The following is a 24,506-nucleotide window of genomic DNA, read 5'->3' on the forward strand; positions in this document are numbered from 1 at the left end:
AAGAAAATACTTAGAAGGATACGAGGTCAAAGGATAAGCATGCATTTGTAAATTTGGAAATATCATCAATTTCCCTCAAGAGAATTGGATAAATTTACACATAATACAACAGCAACTCACGAGAGACTACTTTTTCCCTTCATTCTATCAGCATAGTAAGTTACCAAGCTTTTAAATCTATGCCTGGGGTTCTAAACCTTAGTTGCATGTTAGAATTGTCTAGGTATCTTTTAAGATACAACACTGACATATACAAGAGAGTAATTGACCCAGAAACTGTCGTAATTTTTTTTTTTATATTTCTAGGTGACTACAATGTCAACCTAGAATTGAGAATCATTCATCTATGCCAATCTGACAGGAGAAAAATCTCTCAGTAGTGCTTAATTTTGTATCTTTCCTATGAATTCCCTTTTGTATTTTCATATTCTTATGTTTAAATGTCACCTTTTCTGTGAACTATATCTGTACTCTTTACCTACGTTTTTATGAACTCTCAAATTTTAAAAATTGATTTGAAAGAGTTATTTGCCTACTGGGGAAATTAGACCTTACTCTAATTTGCAATGAATTGCCAAATATTCTTCCTAGTTGAACTCTGACTTTTCATTTTGTTTCAGGCAGTTTTTGTCATGCAAATTTACTTTTACAAAGACAATCAATTTTACCTTTATGGCTTCTCAGTTTGTATCATGCACAGAAAAATCTCTCCCACATCTAAGTTTTTTTTTAATGTCTGATATTTCTAGTACATTTATTGAACAATCCATATTTTTCTTGGAGATATGAGACACCACTTTCTCCAAATACTAAATTCCTACATGTGTTAAGGCTATTTCTGGAAGCTCTATAACTTTCACTTACCTATCAATTCATTAGTCATACATATCACATTTTAAGTTATTGGAGCATCCTATTTTTTCAAGCTTTATCATAAAATAATTGATATAACATTGTATAACTTTAAGATGTACAATGTTATTTGGAATACACATATTGCAAAATAACCACTACAGCTTAGCTAAAACACTCGCATCATGTCACATAATTACCTTTTTTTTAATAACAAGAACATTTGAAACCTACTCTCTTAGCAACTTGCAAGTATAAAATAATATTTTATCAACTATAATCACTATGTTGTATATTAGATCCTTGGAATTTACTCATTTTGTAACTGAAAAGTTTATAGTCTTTGATCACATCTCCCTTTCCCCTCAAGCCCTGGTCCTGGTTAACCACCATTCTAGTCTGAATTCAGCTTTGTTAGATTCCATACATTAAGGATGCTACACAGGATTTTTATGTCTGATTTCACAGCATAATGCCCTTGAGGTCCATCCATGTCACAAATGGCTAAATGTCCTTCCTTCTCATAGCTGAGTAATATTTCATGTTCATATGTACATGCCACATCATCCTAACCCATCTTTATCCATTCATCCATTGATAGGCACTTAGATTGCTTCCTATCTTGGCTACTGTGAATAATGCTGCAATGGAACACAGAAATACAGATTATCTCTTCATGATCCTGTTTGCAGTTCTTTTGGATACATATCCAGAAGTAGGATTGCTTGATCACATGGTAGTTTTATTTTTAATTTTTTGAGGATATTCTATAAGGCTTCCCATAGTGGCTTGGTCAATTCGCATTCCCACTAAGAGTGCACCAGGGTTCCCTTTTCTCCATATCCTCAGTATTCGTTCTTATCTTTTCAATGATAGACATTCTAACAGGTGTGAGGTGATGTCTCATTGTGGTTTTGATTTGCATTTCCCTGATTAGTGATTTTGAGTATCTTTTCACATACCTGTTGATCATTTGTGGATCTTTAGAAAAATGTCTATTCAGTTCCTTTGCTCATTTTTAATTGGATTGGATTTGGGGGGAGGGTGTTTTCTTTTTTTGCTATTGAGTTATGTAAGTTCTTTATACATTTTGGATGTTAACCCTTTATCAAATATGACTTTATGATATATTTTTCTCCATTCCATAGGTTCTTTTATTCTGTTGATGGTTTCCTTTACTATGCAGCTTTTTATTTTCATGTAGTCCCACTTATTTTTCCTTTTGTTGTCAAATCCAAAAAAAGTCACTGCCACAAATGATGTGAAGGAACTTACTCCTCATGCTTCCTTCTAGAAGTTTTATGGTTTCAGGCCTCACATTCAAGTCTCTATTCCATTTTGAGTTGATTTCTGTGTACGGTGTAAGATGAGGGGAACCTCATTCTTTCATATGCGTCTGTCTGGTTTTCCCAATACCATTTATTGAAGAGATTGTTCTTCTTGCCCCATTGTATATTCTTGGCTCCTTTGTTTTCAGTTAATTGACCAAATATGCATGGGTTTATCTCTGCATTCTCTAATCTGTTGTAATGACTTGTATGTCTGTTTTTATGCCAATATCACATTGTTTTGATTACTATAGCTTTATAATACAGTTTGAAATCAGCAACGGTGATGTCTCCACTTTTATCTTTCTTTCTTAAGACTGCTTTGGATATTTGGGGTCTTTTGTGGTTCCACACAAATTCTAGGATTGTTTATTCTAGTTCTATGAAAAATACCATTAGAGTTTTGATAGAAATGCACTGAATTTGTAGATCGCTTTGGGTAACATGGACAGCTTAACAATTTTAATTCTTCCAACCCATGAGCACAACGTATCTTTCCATTTTCGTGTCTTCAGTTTCTTTCACCAATGTCACAGTTTTCAGCATTTAGATCTTTCACCTCTTTGATTAAATTTATTCCTAAGTATTCTATTCTTTTTTCTTTTTTTATCCTTTTTTTTTTTTCTTAATTTCTCTTTCTGGTAATTCATTGTTAGCATGTAGAAATGGAATTGATTTTTGTATACTGATTTTGTATCCTACAGCTTTACTGAATTCATTTATTAGTTTTTAACAGTTTTTTTTTAAAGATTTTATTTATTTATTCATGAGAGAGAACAGAGAGAGAGCGAGAGGCAGAGACACAGGCAGAGGGAGAAGCAGGCTCCATGCAGGGAGCCTGATGTGGGACTCGATCCCAGGTCTCCAGGATCACACCTTGGGCCAAAGGCAGCGCTAAACTGCTGAGCCACCCGGGCTGCCCAGTTTTTAACAGTTTTTTCACAAAATCTTCCAGATTTTCTATATATGATATTGTCATCTGCAAATAAAGACAACTTTACTTCTTCCTTTCCAATTAGGATACCTTTTACTAATTTTTCTTGCCTAGCTGCTCTAGGACTTCTAATACGATGCTGAATAGGAGGGGTGAGAGTGGGAATCCTTGTCTTGCTCCTGATCTTAGAAGAAAAGCTTTCAGTTTTTCACCACTGAGTATGTTAGCTGTGGGCTAACATACCATATGACTACATGCAGTGTGGTATGCCATACAGTGTTTAAGAAAAAACATGAGACTATCTTTATGACATGAGGTTCTAGGTGAATATCGTCAGTCAGTCCCCAAAGTACAACCCTTAAGGGGAAAAAATGGTATATACTACATCAAAATTAGATATTTGTCAACAAAAGTCTCCATTAAAAAAGTCAAAAGACAATCCTCTGACTGGAAAAATAAAATACATGCCTAACAAACACTTTTTTTTTCTCCCTAACAAACACTTAATACATAAATAGCCTCTGCAAATTCAATAGGAAAAGAGAAAAATCACAATTTTTAAAATGGGCAAAGAATATGAATAGAAGATACCAAAATGTACAATAAAAACTTGAGAAGATACTCAGTTCCACCATTAATTAGGAAAATACAAATTAATACTATGATATACAGAAAATTCAAAGAATTACATTTACGTTGAAAATAGCTAAAAAAAAAAACCCAGCTTATAGTGAAGTTGAAATAGCTGTTAAGGTGTTTGACTTTTATAGAAAATATACACAAGGAAACATTTACTTAAGCTTTTAAATATACTTACTTACTAAAACCAAAGTTGACTGACTGATCACTGAGAATTTCAAACTGTACAGGACGATCACCCATGCAATATTTTCTCAATAACTCGAGGCAGGTATGTAATGTTTTTCTTGAGGGCTTATTTTCATGAAAAAGATCACCACCTAACAAAATAAAATCCACCTAATCAACAGAAAATAGTGGGAAAATTAGTATGTTTTATGGGTAAAAATGTTAAACTATAGAGCAAAGAGGTAGAAAAAAAGAATCTCATAAAAGATAACATTGTGTATGGAGATTTAAAATCTTATATTTTATTTATTCAATGTGCCTGCCAGTCTAGGGATTAATCTGACTCCAATTTAGGTTCCCAGAACACCTTCAAAAAAGCCATCTTCAAATTATATCAAACCTCTGACTCATGTTAACCAAAGTGTCACTATTTCTTTTTCGTCGTCGTTATTCAAATCAAACATAAATGTGGCACCTTAACAAAACCTATGGCCAAGAGACCCAATTCAATTCAGATTATTCATCCAATTCATTCAGCAATTATTTACGGCTCCTACAGGCACTGGCACATAGGAATTAGCAATTTCCAAAACAGATGATGTCCATGCTCTCATTAAACAATGACAATGTGCAATTCCCTGTACTGCGCTCTGAGAACACAATGATGAATAAAATACAATCTCTTTCCTAAATATGTTCTGAGTCCAATCGAAGAGACAAAGTGTTATGTTTCTGAACAGATGTCAGACTCAGACATGCACTAGAACAGATATGTAAACAAACCAGGAGCAGCAATGACATCACAATCAGTTCCTTTTTTTTTTCTTTTTTAAGATTTTATTTATTTATTCATGAGAGACAGAGAGAGAGAGAGAGAGAGGCAGAGACACAGGCAGAGGGAGAAGCAGGCTCCATGCAGGGAGCCTGATGTGGGACTTGATCCTGGGACTCCAGGATCACACCCTGGGCCAAAGGCAGATGATGCTAAACTGCTGAGCCACCCAGGGATCCCCTACAATCAGTTTTAATGAAGGGAAGAAACTCATCTGAGGACAGGAATCCACAAGAGATATGCCAACGTGGTGGCATGAGTTACACTATGAAGAATAAATGAAACTTTAAGGAAGAGTATTCTAGAAACAAGAGAGAAGCAAAGAATTATACAAAAAAAGAGCCCAAGACTCATACTTTCAAGAAGTGTATAATCTACCTAAAGAAAATCGATTAATTCTTAATAATATGAAAGGAACCTGGCAGTACAGATCACCTGAGCTACAGCAGTGAGGGGGAACGGAATATATCATCCCCAAAAAGTGTCACTTTGGCATGTGGACTATTTTGAGCTAAAGGCAGTTAAGACTCAGCAGACTCAGGAAAAGCTTTTTAAAAAGACCAAACAAAACAAAACAAAAAACCCACCTTAACTACCTAAAAAGAATTTAGACAGTTGGCCTACACCAGGAAGAGAGGAATTATCAGAGATAACTTCCAGGCAGTCTAATACTCTTATAAGGCTTCTGTATATACAAAATTTGTTTTTCACCTATTAATTTGTCTTACGGTGATCTAATTATTAGACCAAAGAACCTAAAAGGAAAGAAGGGAAAAGTTTTCCATCCTACTGTAGTCAGAGAAACTTTATTAAAAGTGTGGCACTTAAGCTAGGTCTTCAAAAATGAACATGACTTAAGAAAGAAAATGATCACAACTAACAGCATAGGAAAAAAAAACGAAGAAAATGAAAACAAAACAAAAAACATTTCAGGAGGGGGGGAGTAGTTAAATGATATATTTTCACTTTTGCAAAATGAAGAGGTCTGGAAATTGGTTACACAGCAATGTAAATGTGCTTAAGCTGATAAAGTGTACACTGAAAAATGGTTAAGATGGTAAATTTTTATGTGTATTTTACCACAATATTTTTTTTAAAGATTTTTATTTATTTACTCATGAAAGACACACACAGAGAGGCAGAGACACAGGCAGATGGAGAAGCATGCTCCATGCAGGGAGCCCAACATAGGTCTCGATCCCAGGTCTCCAGGATCACACCCTGGGCCAAAGGCAGACGCTAAACCGCTAAGCCACCCAGGGATCTCTATTTTTTTTTTTTTTTTTGAAAGCTAGTTTGTGACTCTAAGAACACTAAAAAGGAGGCAGACTGAGGAAATGTCCCAGATTATAAGATACAAAAGAAACATGACAACTAAATGTAATGTAATCCTAGTTTAGGACCTAGACTCTCCCAATCTGCCCCCAAATTGCTTTAATAGACATTACTGAGACAATTCGCAACATCTTAAAATGGTGCAATAGTATTGAATCAACATTAATTTCCCAGTTTTGATAAGTGCACTGTGTTTATACACACAATGTACCCTCAAATGGTTCAGGAAAAAAGTATGTGCGTATGTATCTATAATGAGAGAGAATAAAGCAATTGTGGTAAAATGTAGGAAAATCTGAATGAAGGGTAAGGAATTCTTTATACTATTCTTGCAATATTTCTGTGAGATTGATAATGTTTCAAAGCTATAAATTTTAAAAAATAGATTCCGGGATCCCTGGGAGGCGCAGCGGTTTGGCGCCTGCCTTTGGCCCAGGGCGCGATCCTGGAGACCCGGGATCGAATCCCACGTCGGGCTCCCGGTGCATGGAGCCTGCTTCTCCCTCTGCCTGTGTCTCTGCCTTTCTCTCTCTCTCTCTCTCTCTCTCTCTCTCTCTCTCGCTGGGTGACTATCATAAATAAAAAAAAAAAAAGATTCCAAGGAATTAAGGAGTAGAAATAAGGCTAGCTAGCACAGACACACAAAATAAAGGACTTAAAGTCAGGAAAAAGTTAGATTTCAATCATAAGGGATACTAAATACAAAATCAGGGGTAAAAGTAAATATGCATTGGGGCTGTGGGAGAGGAGAGTGTTAAAATTAAGAGATGTGGAAAGGGAAACAAGGAAAGAGAAGGAAAGCAAAGGACAAAGTAGAAGAAAGCAGCTTATGCTTAGGAAAAGACACATTTTAGTACCTATGAGGAAAGAAAAAACACAAGATTCTTGTGCAGGAAACAGACCTACTTGGGCTCCAAGTTTCTCTGCCCTCAGGGCAAGAGGAAATCACTTTAAGAGGACTATTAGATATTCCCTCATTAAGAGTTATCTACAGCTTGTTAGATCTTTTCTAGATTTTAAGATAACAGCATGCAAAACCAGAAAAGATTTTTCACTCTCATGGAGCTGACCTTCTAGTGGAGAAAATCGTGAGTAAACAAGTAAATTTTCAAAATAATATTTCATATGATGTTATGAAAAAAATAAAGAGTAATTGATAAGAGAGTATTTGGAGATATCTGGAAAGACCTCTCCACAAACGTAAAACATGCTCTAAGCAGAAGTGCAAAGGTCCCAGGGTAGAGCTTGCCAGTGTGGACAGAGCACAGTGAACAATGCAGAAAGTTGTAGAAGTCTCCTGACAGGGGCCAGATCAGTGTGAATCTTATTTAGTGTGAACTTTATTTTAGATTCAATGGAAGGCCACTTGAAGATTTTAAGCAACAGAGTGGTATGATCTGACTTATGATTTTAAAAGTTCACTTTGGCTGCTATGCTGAATAGATTTAGGGGAAAAATGCAAATAGAAAGACCAATGAGAGCTACTACAGTGCAACAAAATATGATGAAAGTTTTGGGCTAAACATAAAGGCACAAAAACAGTTTCTATGTACATTCAGGAGGAAGAACCAAAGGATTTAGAGAAAAACTAAACAAAATTTTGAGGAAAAATCAAGGTTGAAGATAGTAATTTTTAAGTCACAAGCATTTACATTTACTCTCCAGGTCTTTCCTGAAATGTCCAACAGGACCTTTCATGGGCTTGCTGGAATGTTGACCTGAATGTCCTATTGAAATCTCCAACTGAAATGGCCTAAATCAGAATTTACCACCTTCTCACATAAAGAAGTACTCCTTCCTTACTTAGAAGGTATTTTTATTTTAGTACCACCATTGGCTCAAACTTAACATACTCCAGAGGTTGTCCTCTCCCTTTTCCTCAACTCTACCCCTGAAGTATGCAAATCCAACCTTTGAAATATTTCTAGTATTCATTTCCTCTTTTCCATCCCAAGGCCACTACTTTAAAAAGGTAGTCTGGTCTCCAATTCATACTATATATCCTGTTGCCAGAAGATTTTTTCCATTTAATTGGATACAAACTCCTCATTCTGGCATTTGAAGCCCTCCTTAATGCAGCTCAAACGTTTTCAGTCTTTCAGCAGGCTTTCTAACATATGGCCAAACTGACCTGCTGTACCCTTAACATACCTCATACTGTTTCACCCCTGTGCCCTTCTTCCTGTTTCCCGTGAAATGCACATTCTTCATACTCTTCACCCATCAGAAGCCTACCCATCCTTCAAAGCCGAAGTTAAGTGCCACCTTGTTCACTAAACTGATCTTGCTATCTTCTATACGTTATCTCTTCTACCTCTAAACTCCCAGGAAAGGCTGTTTATAATTTTCTTATGGTTCTTACCATGTAAAATCCTGCCTCTGAGCATTATGGACATTTGTCTTATCTTACACACTGGTATATGTTCTTGGAAAGCAGAAATCATGAGTCATCTTTCCATTTCAAATAGAAACTGCCACAAGATCCTGCATACTCACAAACACCCCATAAATATTTGTAAACTTTTACAAACTTCTGACAAAACTAGCTCCTACTTGAATTAAGATCACAAAGTACTCAAAAATCTGCTTTGGGTTTTTTAGTATATTGATGCTTAAGCAGGCAATCTGAGCACCTGAGCCTGTAAAACATATCAACTTTAAGAAAGGAAGAGTCTGTTGACAACAGGAACATACTAAAAACGGAAAAATATAAACCAAACTCACTTCATTTTCTTGGGCAAGTCTTAAAATCTCATCCAGTGTTACATACGTATCATTTCCTCTGACTGCATCTTTCTCCATAAATCCCAGATGAATATCTGTTGCAACTAAGATTTTAAAGGTATTTTCATCATCACTGTATTTAAAAAAAAAAAAAGGGGGGGGGGACATTTCAATATAATTCATTAAAAGGATGCTCAGATTAAAACCTAAATTTAGAAGATAAATAATAGCAGTTATACAGTAAAATCACTTTTCTAGCTTTAAAAGAGGTCTGAAAATTTGAAGTGTTCAACAGATCGTCAACATTAGTTTGTCTATGACTAATTTAAAACAAAAAAACACACTTGAATTTTAAAAAGATTCTGTGACTCCTTCAAAAAAGTATAACCTTATTACTTCAGTCTTACACATTCTTTGGACCCTGGACCTAAAAGCTTGGTTGTTTTCCAATTCTGTCCCACCCCCAAATCCCAAGAATTTGATCCCAGATCTAAACTTGCTATTTATTATTTTGCTCTCTTCCAGGAAAATCAAAGTTGACTAGTTAACTTAAAAAGTCCTTCCTCTTACTTTATAAGCAGATTTTTTAAAAAAAATTCTATTTATTTATTTATGAGAGACACGGAGAAGGAGGCAGAGACACAGGCAGAGGGAGAAGCAGGCTCCATGTCTCCATGCAGGGAGCCCGATGTGGGACTCGATCCCAGGACTCCGGGATCACGACCTGAGCCGAAGGCAGACGCTCAACCAGTGAGCAACCCAGGCATCCCTATACACAGATTTTATCCTAATAAGCTAGTAACTTACATTTAAGCTTCTGAAGACACTTGTTTGATTCTATTCCCTATACAAAGTTAGTGTTTCATTAACAAATTCAGCCAAGTAACAAAACAGAATTATTTACAATTCCATTTGAATTTGGTAGTATTCAAAGGTACTCTCACTGAAGCAGCAAGGTAGTAATTAATCACTTAACTTTTACTTTAAAATATTTATGTATCTATGATCTCATCTCAACTTCCACATGTAAAGAAGTAGGTGTTACTATCTCTGAAAAATGAGAATGTTACAGAAAGAAATTAAATGATTTATCACACAACTAAGTGGAAGAAGGATTTATCCACCCAGTCTATTTTCATTAAACCATAATAAAGTTAAAAAAAATTTCACATAGATCTCCAAAATTGAAATCTCTATATGTGAGATTTTTCCAGAAAAGATTTCTCTTCTGAAACTTCAAAGTTAACACATATGCAGAGTTCTAATTCCTACATACACCCAGGCCAATCAGAATACTTTCAAGTCATATTACCCTATGCTTCCATAGCAATCTATAAAGTATTTTCAAATGAATTCTCTCACTTAAACATCTAAATTAATCTGAGAAAGGCAATTTTGTTCCAATTATACATATAAGATGAAGAAATTGAGGCAAGGTTCAGAGAATTGCTAACCTGCGAAGGTCACACAGTATTAACCAAGGAATTGCAATCAGGATGAAAGACTTCAAGTCTAAAGCTTTTTCCACATAACTTCTGATTCTTTTATTGACTTTCATTTCACTCAAATTCATTTCCAATTTATTCAGCGCTAGAGCAATTCAGTACTCAAAAAATCCACTTAAATAGGCTTGCATTGACCAGTAAGACTCCCTCACAAAGTTAAAGAATATTGATAGCTTCAATATTTTAAGATAAAACCTACTATAAGCTTACATACAGCAGTAATATACTCAGTTACTGCAAGACCTCAATCTACAGCTGTATACTATCTTTTAGTTAACACGTAATATTAACTTTTTAACATTCTAAATATTCTTTTTGATGACAAACATTTCTGTTCATAAGCAAGCTCTTCATTGACTAATTTTTTAAGTAAGTTTTCTTTCATGGTGATCATAGTTGATGGACTTTAGAAATCCGAAGCAACAAAAAAGGATTCCAGAAGGCAAGTTCTTACAGGGTATCTGCAGGACTCATTTTTAGGGTCAGTCCAGCTGGTCTGGAACCAGTTTTCTCTCCAAGTACTCCTGGGTCGTATGATCAAATATGTCAGAGAAATCCACTCGATTCCAAATTCTAAAAGCAAATTACATTATCGTAAAACACACATTCTTTTAAAAACAGACTACCAATTTTAGGAATCTCACGTACATCTAGGCACCTGTTATATTTTTATTTTTTAAGAGCTAACAACAGAAAATAGCACATCTTTAGTGCTACTTTAGTTTCACCATTATGATTAAACCACGGAAAACTAATGTTTATTAAATAAATGTGCAGAAAGGGTCACATATAATACTTCTGGTTTAGCACACCAACAACTCTGTGCAAAAATGTTTAAAGTGCATGCACAGGCTACCGCAGAGCATGGAGAAGCCTCCGTATCTGCCGCTCAAACACGAGATCTTTCAAAGGAATGGTCCTGTTTAGGAAAACGGAAGGGCCCCGCTTTTAAACTACTGTAAATAAACAGGAACACGTGCTCGGCGGAGCTCGCCGGCGCCGTAGGCCCGCGGAACCCGCCAAGCTCCTGGCGACGCCGGGTCCCTCCGAGGTTCCCAGCCTCAGCACCCCCAGCCCAGCCTCCGACCCTCGGAAGCCAACGCCAGAGCCCTCCCGGACCTGGCCGACTCGCCCCACGGTTCCACGGCAGTCCACGGGGCTTCCGCCCCATCCCACAGAAGTAGGAGGCGGTCCGGTTCCTAAACTACCCCACACCTGCGCTCTCCAGAGCTCCTCCACCAGACCTCCAGGCTGTCTTTTTCCCGAGAAGGAGGGGCGGTAGACAGGGGAGAAGAAAAGCAACAGCACCTCCGGAGCCTGCGCGTAAGAACCCGCTGGCCACCCACCCGAATTAGGCGGGAAGGAGGGAAAAAGAGCAGCGGCAGCAGCCGCCGCCGCCGCAGCTCTTTCCCTCGCGAGACCTCAGTGATGACGTCACGCTTCCATTCTTCCTCGGTTCTCATTGGCTGCCGCACGCCGGGAGGGCGCCGGGAAAGTAGCGGCGACGCCCCGCCCTCCAGCGGGAGCCAATCCTGAGAAATCGAGGGACGACCCCGGAAGCGAGGTTCGCGACGCCGGTTCTCCCTTCTTTAAGGTGGGTAGTAGCTCCTGCTGGTTCCGAACCGCGCTCCCCGGTCCCCTCGCGCCACCTAAAGAGTGCTGGGCCCTTGGGGGCGGGTCACCTGGCGACCCTGGCTGAGACCTGCCGCTCGGCCGCGCGTGGGCCGTGGGTCGGGCTGGAGCGGCTTCTGCACCCCGGGCTGGCTGGGAGGCCGCCGGCGCGACTCCGGGCCTGTGAAGTGCCCACGGGGCCGGAGGGCCAGGGCCGGAGGGCCAGGACGGGGCCCTCTCCCTCCCTGTGAAGTGCCCACGGGGCCGGGGGGCCGGGCCGGGGCCTTCCCCCTCCCCGGAAGTGACCAGGGGGCCCGAGGGCCAGGACCAGGCGCCTTCTCTCGCACTCCCACTCCCCAGAGCTAGAGCGTTCGGCCCTTTTATTCCTGTTTTCTCCTCCGGATCCCGGGTCAGCACATCTGGATTGCTTTGTGCTGAGAGTAGTAAAATACAGTGCAGTGACAAAATAATGTGAAACTTCTGAATTAGGAAATCTGACCTTTAGTTCCGTGGATGCGTCCTTAATTTAGGGCAGGTTGTTTTCATCTATCAGAAGCTCCTCGCCTTCACCTGTCAAAGGGGGTTTGTGACCGCGTCTGTTGCTCACTTATTTGTGAGGCGTTGACATAGTTTAGATCTCTGTCGAAATGTGTTCTTTTAAGAAACATACCCTATTTCTTCCTGGTGGAATATTACCAAGTAAGAAAATTAACTCAATTTTTAAAAATCCTGAGTCAAGGAAATGCACCTAGGTTGGACTCTCTGAATTAAATCTACCTAAAATTTAAAAAGAGATTTTATATGTAATTTATTGTACCTGGAGCAGTAAATTCAGAATTTATTTTAAAAAGTGGGGGGGGGGGTGTGTGTGTGTGGATTTTACAGAAAGGAAAGAGTGTGCTTTAAGCAAATAAAATATGTGCTTTATTGTTTCTGTATTTGATATAATTAACTTTATTGGTATCTGTTCAGAGTGTTGGATGAACTGATGTATGATCATTTTTGTATTGCAAGGTTCAGGGAATAGTTTGAGAGTAAAGAAAAAAATGAAAACCCCAATGGGAGTTCTACATACAGATCATAAACACAGGAAACAAACTGACGGTTACCAGGGGGGAGAGGAGTGAGGGGATAGACGAAATAGGTGAAAGGTATAAGAGGTACAAACTTCCAGCTATGAAATAAATAAGTCACAGAGAGGAAAAGTACAGCATGGAGAATATAGTCAATAATACAGTAGGTATGGTCAGTGGTATAGTGTACTGTGCTGAGCAATGAGTAATGTATAGAATTGTCGGATCTCTGTGTTTTACGCCTGGAACTAATAAAACATTGCATATCAACAACACTTCAATAATAAAAAGTGACAATTCCAAGAGAGCTAATAAATCATAAAGCAATCCTGATGGGGTCTCAATAGACTCTGAAAAGCTGGGCAGGACTTGGAAATCCTTTAGTACAGTCATTACATTTTAAAATGACATAATTGTCAGAGACTTTATTAGTCATGAGTGATAAATTTAAGCTTGAGGCTAGTATTTTTGGCACTAATAATAAAATCTAATGCCACATTAGGATTGAATACTATTAAACTTGTGAAATTAGAAAGAAATTGCTATCTTAAGGGTGGACTAACTCTGGAACTTCTTTAAATCCATTCCAAGCAAAATCAAGTGACAGGGCTTTAATTAAATCTAATTCTAGAAATATTTCTTAATGCCCTCTTTTTATATTTATAGCCTATACGTATAGTAGGTTATAAATATAAGTTAAATACAGTCCCCATCCTTAAGTTAATAATCTTCTAAGGAACTAATTAGTGCTGAAATAAGACAATATGTTAAAAAAAAAAAAAAAAAAGACAATATGTAGCACCAAAAAAGCTTCTAGAGAGAAATCTAATTAGGAAGTTCAAGAAAGATTTCATGAAAGAGGTAACATCTGAGAAGAGCCTTGAAAGACTGATAAGATTTCAACAAATATAGTTGGGAGCCTGAGAAATGGTATTTTTAAGATATTATTTATTTGCATTTAAAAAAATTAAGATTTAATAAGCTGTGTAACTCTTTAAACTGATATTGGTTTATAAATTAATGTGGCAGCCTAGCTGAATAAATGTCACTTCCTTCAAGGAGCCTTCTCTAATCCTTTAGGACTGTATTATAATCCTCTTGTATACTCACGATATGTGGATGAAGTCCTGTCATAGCACAGATCATACTCTTCTTGTCAGTCACCTCCCCTAGACAGTAACCTTAATGAGGTTAAGACATGGATCTTTTTCATTTTTAAATCCCAATACCCAAAGACCAGCACATAATCAGGCATTCTATTCATATTTGTCGAATGGAGTGAATGACAGTCACATTCCAGTTCAAAACGAGAAGCCAACTAAATTATAGTTGTGTATCAATGAATGGGACTCCATTTTAAAGCAGTGAATTTCCCAAACCTGATATTATTAAGATAGAAATACGATAATTATTATTTATGTTATAATAAAGATCTGCATTGATGGGAGATTTGGACAGATGTCTTTGGGGCTATTCCATCTCTAAAAATGCCAAATTCTTTGAAGTAGTTTATTAGAAACTAAAAATTTTTGTTTCTGCTTTATGTCATTTGTGTGTCTATTTTATAAAAATTATGAATAGGCCTGTCTTTTTAATTATAATTTCAAAGCTTTAAGCATATGTCACTCTTAGTATAATACAATAGGATATAAGCCAATAGATTCAGAATAATATAACCATTGACTTAGTAGAAGAAAACAAAAAACATAAGGAGTTTTAACCACTAAAGGCATAGATAACTGAAATCTCAGCTCCAGTATTTAGACAATATAAAGAATACTGGTAAAACCAAAATGTTTAGACAGGATTTATTTGTGTGTTGTTTGCAAGGCTTATCTATGTTGTTGATAAACACTTAATTACTGTTTCACTAATAATTTTTGTGTTTGTGCTTCCAGATATTGATGGATAAAATAAAGCAGACGTAATTCATCTCTAGAAAGATTATTTATACCCTGGCATTTGAAATGTTTTGTATTTAGAATCATAGTAAAAATGGAAGGAGGGAAAGTAAGTGATAATGGAAAACCAGACCCAGACAATACTGTGGACTTTTCTGAACACTTTAACCAACTTGAATTGTTGGAAACACATGGACACCTTATTCCCACTGGTACCCAAAGTCTCTGGGTAGGGAATTCTGATGAAGATGAGGAGCAAGATGAAAAAACTGAAGAGTGGTATCAATTACAAGAAAAAAAGATGGAAAAAGATCCAAGCAAATTGCTTCTTTGGGCTGCTGAAAAAAATCGGGTAAAAACAAAAACAGTTAAAAAGGAAACCATACTATAGTAGAAAAAGTATCGGATTCGGAGCCAGAAGACCTGTCCCTGAACCTCTATTTGGTTTGTAATTTTGGGCAGATCCTACCATTCCTGAACCTCTATTTTCTTACCTATAAAAATGGCCATGATAATACCAGTATCTTTTATACAGGATTTGAGGATCAAATGAGGCAATGTCCATGAAGGGACCTAGTAAGTCACAAAGCATCCTATTAGGTATTATTTGGAAGTTTAAGGGATAATTATAAAGTTAACAAGAAATCACCTATATTTTTTAAATCATTTATATTAAGTCATTAAGATCATCCTAGAGACAATTATCATTTAGAAGAGGGAGGATAGAAATTAACATGTTTTGAATACCAAATATACCATGTGCTTTTCTACATTATTTGATTTAATCCTCATATATCTCCACAAAGAATATTCTTCCCTTTTACTAAAAGTTTAAGAAAATGAGATTCAGGAATATTTATTTGCCCTGTATCATCTAAGTAGTATCATCACATCTATTCTTCCCACTTAGCCACTTCTACTTCATTTTACTAAGTTCTTCCACGTCTGTGCAACTAAACTAATTAAAAAGGTCTCGTATTTTTTGATAAGTTTTTAACTTGGGAGCACCAGAGATCCAAAGACCAAATTGAAAATCACTTCCTGAAAACATGTTTTTAAGGTTGTTTTAGTTTGAGCTCCTTAATCTCTAGATTTCCTTGTTACCACTGTATTCTGATAAAGAAGTTTATTTTTCAAAGTTTTATGCACTACATATATTGGTGTCATAATCATGTGGTAGAAAAATCAGTTATTATGTTTCCTTCGCTAACGAAATATAAAATATTAAATACAATTATAGTGTGTATTATTCATCTAGGACTAAAAGTTTTATGTAGTGAGCCTTAATTGGGCCAGGGGTAAATTTATGATATTCATACATTCAATATTGGTGTTTGATATTCAGAGTCCCATTCGCAGAAGCAAGAATGTGGTTAACTTAACACTAGTTTGTTCATTCTTAAATCTGTTGCCTTCTCTGCCCCCAAAAGAAATTTTTTTTTTTTAAGATTTTATTTATTTATTCATGAGAGACAGAGACACAGGCAGAGGGAGAAGCAGGCTGCCTGCGGGGAGCCTGATGTGGGACTTGATCCCAGGACCCTGTGATCACCCCCTGAGCCAAAGGCAGATGCTCGACCACTGAGCCACCCAGGCATCCCCCCAAAAGAAATCTTAAACCATTTTTATTTCTTAAGTCATCTGCTAACAAGTTTTTATTGAACTTAAGTAAATTTGACACCACTAGACAGTTAAATTTTCTTCATTTACTGTTTCGGGTGGAGCTGGGGTTTTAAAAGATGTCTTTTCTGTCTCAGCTTACTACAGTGCGGAGGCTACTGTCTGAAAAGGCTACTCATGTGAACACTAGAGATGAAGATGAGTATACCCCCCTTCATCGAGCAGCCTACAGTGGACACTTAGATGTGGTGCGTGAGCTGATTGCACAAGGAGCAGATGTCCACGCAGTGACAGTGGATGGCTGGACACCCCTGCACAGTGCTTGTAAGTGGAATAATACCAGAGTAGCTTCTTTCTTACTTCAGCACGATGCAGATATTAACGCCCAAACAAAAGGCCTCTTGACCCCCTTACATCTCGCTGCTGGGAACAGGGACAGCAAAGACACTCTGGAACTCCTCCTGATGAACCGCTATATCAAACCGGGTCTGAAAAACAACCTGGAAGAAACTGCATTTGATATTGCCAGGCGGACCAGCATCTATCACTACCTCTTTGAAATCGTGGAAGGCTGCACAAATTCCTCACCTCAGCCATAACCATAAGGGTTCTAGTAATTTTCTTGTTTCCAAGTACCAGTGCCTCCTTTGTGTAAGATAGGAAATATCCCCATGATACAAGGTTGCCATCAAAAGTTTTACTGTAGAAATTCAGTAGTACATATTCTAAAGCCCTTCCAAGCGAATCGCCTAACCTTGATGTCAAAATGTATTTGAAAGTTGTTTGGATATATCTTTACCTATCTATGTGTACTTTGTAATTTTTATCAGACATAATTTTAATGCAAACACTTGTAACGGGTTGTATAGAAAACTAATGATATTTTTGGTGCTGATCCAAGAGAAGTGTATTTTTAAATATCCCCCATCCTGAATCTTTGTGGAGTATTTAGTATATTGACACGTATTTTTATAAGGTGAGGTAACTCAGAACTTAATTTAAAAATCTCAAGTATATTGGTGCAGTTCAGCTGTCTTCTCTACATCACCATTGCCATTTGCTTTCATTTCCAACCATAAGAACTAACTTATTAGTGACTTGAATCATCAGAAGTTTAAAAAAAAAAATTTAAAAAAAAAAAGCTTAGATCTTTGTCTTTTACAGCATAGACCATTTTCAGGAAAGTAGTTAGCTAAAGTGTTTAGTCAGTGAATGTTATATACTGCCTTTGCTACCACAGTTCACACAATCCTGTGGACAGTCCTACCTCACCCTGGTCAACCTACATGATCCTTCTTCCATTGGTGAGTCAGCATGGCCTTTTAGACATGCACACAACTCTACCTTGGTCCAAGAGATCATACTGTATCTGCTCTCCAACTGGTTTTTCCTGCCTAATTGTGTTGTTCGGGGCACTGCTCAGATGGTCTCTCTAGTTCACAGGAAGTATTTATTTTCCAAGATCCTCCTTTTATACAAATCATACTAAGTCAAAGAGACAAGAGAAAAGGAATTCTAAAAGTGAAGAGATGTTGATTATGTTGGGGCTAGAACCACAAAGTGGCTCAGGCTTTCAAAAGCCACAGTGTGGATAGTGACAAAGCATAAATATAAATATCCAGAAAAAAATAAAAGTCTTGAACAACAAAAATGGCACCAATTCTTTTTTTTTTTTTTTTTTTAACAAGCACATATCTTCCTTGGATTCATACTCTATGTATTTATTCAGCATGCATTGAGCAACTACTCTCTCTCCAGCGGAGTTTTCTGCCAACTACCAGCCTCTCTGTGACTATTCCCAAAGGATTTTCTCTTCATCTCTTAACACCAGAACTGACGTGGTATGGGAAGGGAACCAAACCAATGGGCCTTTTCTTCTTATATATTCACCAAGGTTAATCTTTTTGAGCCAGCCCATGTGATCCACTCATTCTAGACTAACAATGTTATTTAATCAAATATGTTTGGTGGTTTGGGGATTAAAAAAACATTGAAACATCTCAGGAAAGTTAACATATGAACTGAATCATGACAAATAGGATTTAAGAATGAGGAGAGCTTTAATTATTCTGTGATCTCTGACTAGGAGATGCCTCAGTTTCAGAGTATCAGTGTCTGTGATGCAAGGGTTTTGGCAGAATGTATTGCCCCCAGGATGCCTGGGTGGTTCATTCAGTTAAGCGTCTGACTTGATTTTGGCTCAGTTCATGATCTCAGGGAGGTGAAATGGAGCCTTGCATCAGGCTCTATGCTGGACATGGAGCCTGCTTAAGATTCTCCCTCTCCCTTTGCCCTCCCTCCCACCCCACGTGTGCATGTGCATATGCGCACATTCTCTTAAAAAAAAATGGCCCTGTTTAGGGATACCAAATGACAGGTACAGCTGACAGTGACAGTAGAATAGGACTCTATCCATCCTAGCAGACTGCTAAATGAGCCACCTGGTTATCTAAAAGTCAGAGTCTGTGGCTCTTCTCTTACTTTGGAATGAGTTGCATCCATGATTTTATGTAAGCTTTTCACTTATGCATGGGCTCAACAAGGCCTTATTTATAAGGAGCTGAGATGTGACTACTCCCTTGGTTTCAGACCTCAACATTCAACCGGAGCTGAGGAGCAAACTCCACATATAAAGAAATCCCTTCCATCTCTGAGGACAGAATTTGTATTGTTTGCTTCCTTTGTACTCTCCTTAGTATTTACTAGTGTTTCCTACTCACAGAAACCCTTCACTAATTGTGCTTTTGACTTTCACTTACTTGTACTTTTAGTTTGCTTTAAGAATGATTAAAAAAAAAAAAAGCTCAGTTTGCAAACAAGATTTTCTCTAATCTGGAAGAGTTTATCCAAAAACTTTTTTAAAAAATCTGTTTTTCCTAACTACACGCTTCATTTTGATTCGCTTATATGCTCAAGGAAAGGTGACTGTCATAGTTCAAAGAGCACACTGTAATTCACAGCCTCACAGTGAAATGAGTTGGGTTTGATTTTTCTAAACCTTAAATATGCTTCTCTGTGGAGCTTTCTGATCCACAACCTACCACAGTGATGAGATTTTGAGTCTTTATTCTATGGATGTATTCATTTATTTCAATTCATTGGCATTTATTATGACAAAAATCCAAACACCTCCATTCCTGGAGACACTGTTTATCCCATTTTCAAAGGTCTCTTTCAGGCATCAGAGATCTCCAATGGAAAAAACCCAAGGAGTAAGAAAAGAAAAGAAAAAATGATTTTAGCAAATAATTACAAAGACTGGGAGGAAATGAGATTCTGAGAGAAAATGTGTTTCCAGAGTGTATCCAGGGCTGAGAAGCTGCAAGTGGCTTTTCATTCTATATACAGCCCCTCAATGCCTACTACATGAGTTCCTCTTTAAATTTGTACCTAACTTTTCCCCCTTTCAGGACAGGTCTTGTTAATGTTGGACAAATGGAATAAAAACACAAAAACACTCATATTTGGTTCATCACCAAGTATGCAGTCAACATTCAGGTACATCTAATAGTCGGCATTATGGATTTAATGACATGGCTGTATTTGCCAATGGATCTCAGAGGAGCAGGCTTTATAGGCTAGAAAATCTGCTTAATGAAGTAAATAAATATATAAAAGCAAACTGCTACCTAATTGGGTTTTTTTCCTCTTTATAATATATGTGTTCAGCCTTTCATCTCTACTGAATTACAGTCTTTGAAAATTAGGCAAACATCACTGGAGAGTTAATGTGTGTTGATAAGGACCACTGTCTCCTGAGCAGTCACTGGATTTCTGTTTTCAGACACAGCTGCCTTAAACAGAAGCAATAGGAATTAAAAATCAAGAAAGGGAACCTACACTTCAAAAAAAAAAAAAAACAAAAACAAAAAAACAGATGCCTATCAGGTGTTTTCAAATCTCAATTTAATGACTCACTGAAGAAAATGAATCCTGATGGACACCAACTCTAGACCAAGACAGCTCTGTTGTGAGAATCATATTAAGACCTGATACAAAAATCAGACCCTTCAGGGCCCACATACCAGAAAAAAGCATTAGAATTCAGATTTGTTTTCACATTGTTTGCATGGTTTTTTTTTTTTTTTTTTTTGAAGATATGCAAAGCTTATAAGAAGAATCAAAAGGAAGAAAAAGGTATTAGGGTCTTCATTCTTTTTATTTTAGTCTGCACCCTTGAACAATGAGGAGGTTTTGGGTTCCATATAGAAAAGGAATTGCATGTCAGCATTCCTCACATTATAGCCAAGTAATTCTTTGTTGTGAGGAGCAGCCTGTGCATTGTAGGTTGTGAGGCGGCATTCTTAGTCTTGACTTAGTTGATGCCAGAGGCACCTCCTGCTTTATCTCCCCAGTTGTGACAACTGGAAATGCATCCAGACATTGCCAAAGGTTAACTGCTGTATGTCATAAGTCAGATTTCATAATTTGGCTAGCTTCAAAATTGTTTCATTAGCATGCAATTAAATTTTATTTGATGTGCATGTTTTCTTTATGTTCCAAATATTCACCAGTATACATTCAAAAACTAGATAATTATTGATTTTTTTTTTAATTTATTTATGATAGTCACACACACACACACACACACACAGAGAGAGGCAGAGACATAGGCAGAGGGAGAAGCAGGCCCCATGCACCGGGCGGGAGCCTGACGTGGGATTCGATCCCGGGTCTCCAGGATCGCGCCCTGGGCCAAAGGCAGGCGCTAAACTGCTGCGCCACCCAGGGATCCCTGATTTTTTTTTTTTAAGATTTCATCTATTTATTCATGAGAGACACAGAGAGAGAGAGGCAGAGACACAGGCAGTGGGAGAAGCAGGCTCTATGCAGGGACCCTGACGGGACTCGATCCCGGGTCTCCAGGATCACGCCCCGAACTGAAGGCGGTGCTAAACTGCTGAGCCACTGGGGCTGCCCTATTGATTCTATTTAAAATTTTTAGTATTAATAAGATTCTTTGAATACATTAAAAAATAGGGATAAAACATAAAGATAATTCTTCAACACTGAGTATCATTGGTAAGAACAGCCCACTTCTAACTCCCAGCTTTGGCTTCTAGGAAACTTACCCCTTAGGTCAGATGAATTTATTTTTAGGGAAATTCTAACTTCTGGGATTATTATATCAATGGGTATAATAAATCAAATCCTGATTTTTAATAGGTTGTACCATTACATCTGTAAATTTTTTATTGTGTTGCATAAGATGCTATTAGGTTGATAACACAGGCTTTTTACTTCTAGAAGGGATAAGAGAAGCCAACATCTGTCAGAGAAGAATGAAATAGGGAGGGGCTAGCAGCTTCCAAGTGTAAACAGCTGGGGAAATAGTAGATAATCTCTTAATGTCATTACAGATCTAAAATTTTAGTTTGGTATTTAAATGTAAAAATAATATGGTATAATTTTTTGGTAATTACTTTAATTAAAAATTCATTCTAAGATGAAATCAAAATCAATGTAAAAAAGATTCACATCTGATCATTAGCCTTCCCTGATTATCTTTTATGTAATGCATGAGTGAAATATCTCATCTGATCTTGTTTATAAAAGTTCTTGCATGTCCAAGATGTTATGCACCAAACCACTGTAATAATATTAATAGCTAACAATTGAGTGCTTGCTGTGTACCAACGGTGATGTAGGAGCTCATTAACATTATCTCACGTGAGCCCCACAATAACCCCTGGAGGGAGCTGCCATTGTATGAGTGAAGAAATTGGGCTTACGGAGGTTAAGTATCACCCACTGCCATGAAAGCTCACATTCAAATACCACTTTTCATCTGTGGTGTCCTTGATTGTTAATATCCACGTATCACAAATTAGTTTATCAAATAATTACAACAAAAATTCCATTTTCTCTCAAATTATTTTATGTAGTGTATTTATGGTAGTGTTTGGGGACATACAAATTACCCTTACTAGGAGCAAATTGCATATTATGGCATAAAACATAAATGAGCAAAAAGTCATGAGTCAAAGCAATTTTTAAGAACAACAAAGCTGAGGGATTTATATCATCTGATTTCACTGATTTCAAAACTTACTGAGAAATAGCAGTATTAAGACAGCATGGGGGATCCCTGGGTAGCTCAGCGGTTTAGCGCCTGCCTTTGGCCCAGGGCGCAATCCTGGAGTCTCCGAATCTAGTCCCGCGTCGGGCTTCCGGCATGGGGCCTGCTTCTCCCTCTGCCTGTGTCTCTGCCTCTCTCTCTCTATGTCTGTCATGAATAAATAAATAAATCTTAAAAAAAAAAAAAAAAGCAAGCATGTTGGGGCAGCCCAGGGGGCTCAGCGGTTTAGTGCCGCCTTCAGCCCAAGGCGTGATGCTAGAGACCCAGGATCGAGGCCCGCATCAGGCTTCCTACATGGAGCCTGTTTCTCCCTCTGCCTGTGTCTCTGCCTCTCTCTCTCTCTCTCTCTCTCTCTCTCTGTGTGTGTGTGTGTCTCGTGAATAAATTTTTAAAAATCTTAAAAAAAAAAAGACAATGTGGTATGCACGTCAGGCTCCCGGTGCATGGAGCCTGCTTCTCCCTCTGCCTGTGTCTCTGCCTCTCTCTCTCTCTCTCTCTGTATGACTATCATAAATAAAAAAAAAAAAAAAAAGAGGTTAGACCCTTCATTTCCCCATTCTGAGTAGCTAAGTGGATGACTCCCACCCCAGTGGATGACTGGAGGTAATTATCTGGAGGAAGCCAAAGAGAGGCCCTCTAGACTGGAAGGTACAAATCACAACTGAGGGCAGGACCACCATTCTGGACAGGGAAATTTCATGAATATTTATATACTTCAGTTGTCTTCTCCCACTCATTTCCCAGGACACACCCTCCAGCAGGGAGACTAGAGGATTTACTCCATGGAGAATCAGAGCAGGTCAAGAGATAAGAACTTATAAACTGACATCAGGGGTTCCATAACTGAACAATTGAGGCTCACCATCCATCAGTGAAACACCCAGTTAATAACCCCTACCATATGCACAGATTTCTATTTTCCATTACCAGATAAGGCAAGAGAGTCAAGGACCACCTGAAGATTGAGGAAAGCTACTGAGACCAAAATAGACAGGACTAGGTAACTTGGAGGAAGCAGCAATTATACAAGAAGAAAAGAACGTTGAAAATGAAGTATATTATTAATATCCCCAGATACATAAGACATTGTACTCATGATAGAAGGCCAAGATGTTTTATAAAAAGGAATACTTGGAGAGCTCTGAGAAATTAAAAACATGATAGCAGAAGTGAAAAATGGAATTCAGAAAATATCGAGGAATTCTAGAAAATAGTGTAAAAATAGACATATAAGATAGGAAAAACAGGTTAGAATATTAGAGGACAAATCAGGAACTCTAACATAAAAATAACAGGAGTTTCAGGAAGAGCAGGGAAAACTAGGATATGGCAATAAAATAATTCAAGAAAAGTACTCTAAAATGAAGGGCATGAATTTCTAAATTGAAATGACCTATTGAGTGCCCTGCAAAATGGATAAAAAAAAATGTGTCCATATCAAGATGTATCCTCATGAAATTTGAGAATAACGAGGACAAAGAGAAGATTCTCCACATTTCTAGAAAGAAAGAAAGAAAGAAAGAAAAGAAAAGAAAGAAAGAAAGAGAGAAAGAAAGAGAGAAAGAAAGAAAGAAAGAAAGAAAGAAGAGAAAAGAAAGAAAGAATGAACCCGGGGCCTAAACCAGGGGCAAGGACTAGAACGGCAGCAAAATTCTCTATGACAACACTGGATGTGCAAAGACAGTGATGGAATGACCTTAAAATTCTGAAGTAAAATAATTTCCAATCTAAAGTTCTTTGCCCAGCCAAACTTCCAATTTAGTAGAGAGTAAAACAAAGATACTTTAAAACTTATAAGGACTTGGACATTTTACCTCCCATATACCATTTCTCAAAAAGCTACTGGGGCTAGACTTCACCCAGTTAGTGAGTATACCAAGAAGCAGAAAGATGGGATACTCAAAA

The 24,506-nt window shown here is 37.6% G+C and overlaps 2 protein-coding genes across 18 annotated transcripts in view; one reads left to right on the top strand and one right to left on the bottom strand.

Moving 5' to 3' along the window:
- Positions 1-12,130, bottom strand: part of MRE11 (MRE11 homolog, double strand break repair nuclease) — a 72,571-nt gene extending 60,441 nt beyond the window's left edge. The window contains exons 1-4 of one of the 14 annotated variants that reach the window (XM_072726189.1): positions 11,664-12,130; positions 10,772-10,890; positions 8,813-8,945; positions 3,932-4,092 (exon numbers count right to left, since the gene is read on the bottom strand). In XM_072726189.1, the coding sequence (XP_072582290.1) occupies positions 3,932-4,092; positions 8,813-8,945; positions 10,772-10,791 (314 nt within the window). In that variant the 5' untranslated portion in view covers positions 10,792-10,890; positions 11,664-12,130. Of the gene's footprint in view, positions 1-3,931; positions 4,093-8,812; positions 8,946-10,771; positions 10,891-11,436 lie in introns of all 14 variants that reach the window. The other 13 variants (XM_072726192.1, XM_025993242.2, XM_025993246.2 and 10 more) reach the window with 13 other exon arrangements.
- Positions 11,841-18,173, top strand: ANKRD49 (ankyrin repeat domain 49). Of its 4 annotated transcripts, none has more exons than XM_025993249.2 (3): positions 11,841-11,911; positions 14,900-15,254; positions 16,660-18,173. In XM_025993249.2, the coding sequence occupies exons 2-3, from the start codon at positions 14,997-14,999 to the stop codon at positions 17,119-17,121; spliced, it is 720 nt and encodes a 239-aa protein (XP_025849034.1). In that variant the 5' UTR covers positions 11,841-11,911; positions 14,900-14,996; the 3' UTR covers positions 17,122-18,173. The 4 variants fall into 4 exon arrangements, with proteins under 4 accessions (XP_025849034.1, XP_025849035.1, XP_072582299.1 ...); XM_025993250.2 differs by lacking the exon at positions 11,841-11,911 and adding an exon at positions 12,262-12,627; XM_072726198.1 differs by lacking the exon at positions 11,841-11,911 and adding an exon at positions 12,275-12,337.
- Positions 18,174-24,506: the final 6,333 nt, after the last annotated feature.

This window comes from Vulpes vulpes, chromosome 11, assembly GCF_048418805.1.
Source record: "Vulpes vulpes isolate BD-2025 chromosome 11, VulVul3, whole genome shotgun sequence".
In the NCBI taxonomy this organism is placed as follows: Eukaryota; Metazoa; Chordata; class Mammalia; order Carnivora; family Canidae; genus Vulpes; species Vulpes vulpes.

Excerpts from the sequence above, each read along its gene's own strand:
- ANKRD49 (XM_025993249.2), top strand. The coding sequence starts at position 14,997 with ATGGAAGGAGGGAAAGTAAGTGATAATGGAAAACCAGACCCAGACAAT. Across the intron at positions 15,255-16,659 it reads GGGCTGCTGAAAAAAATCGG|CTTACTACAGTGCGGAGGCT; the intron begins GTAAAAACAAAA and ends TTTCTGTCTCAG.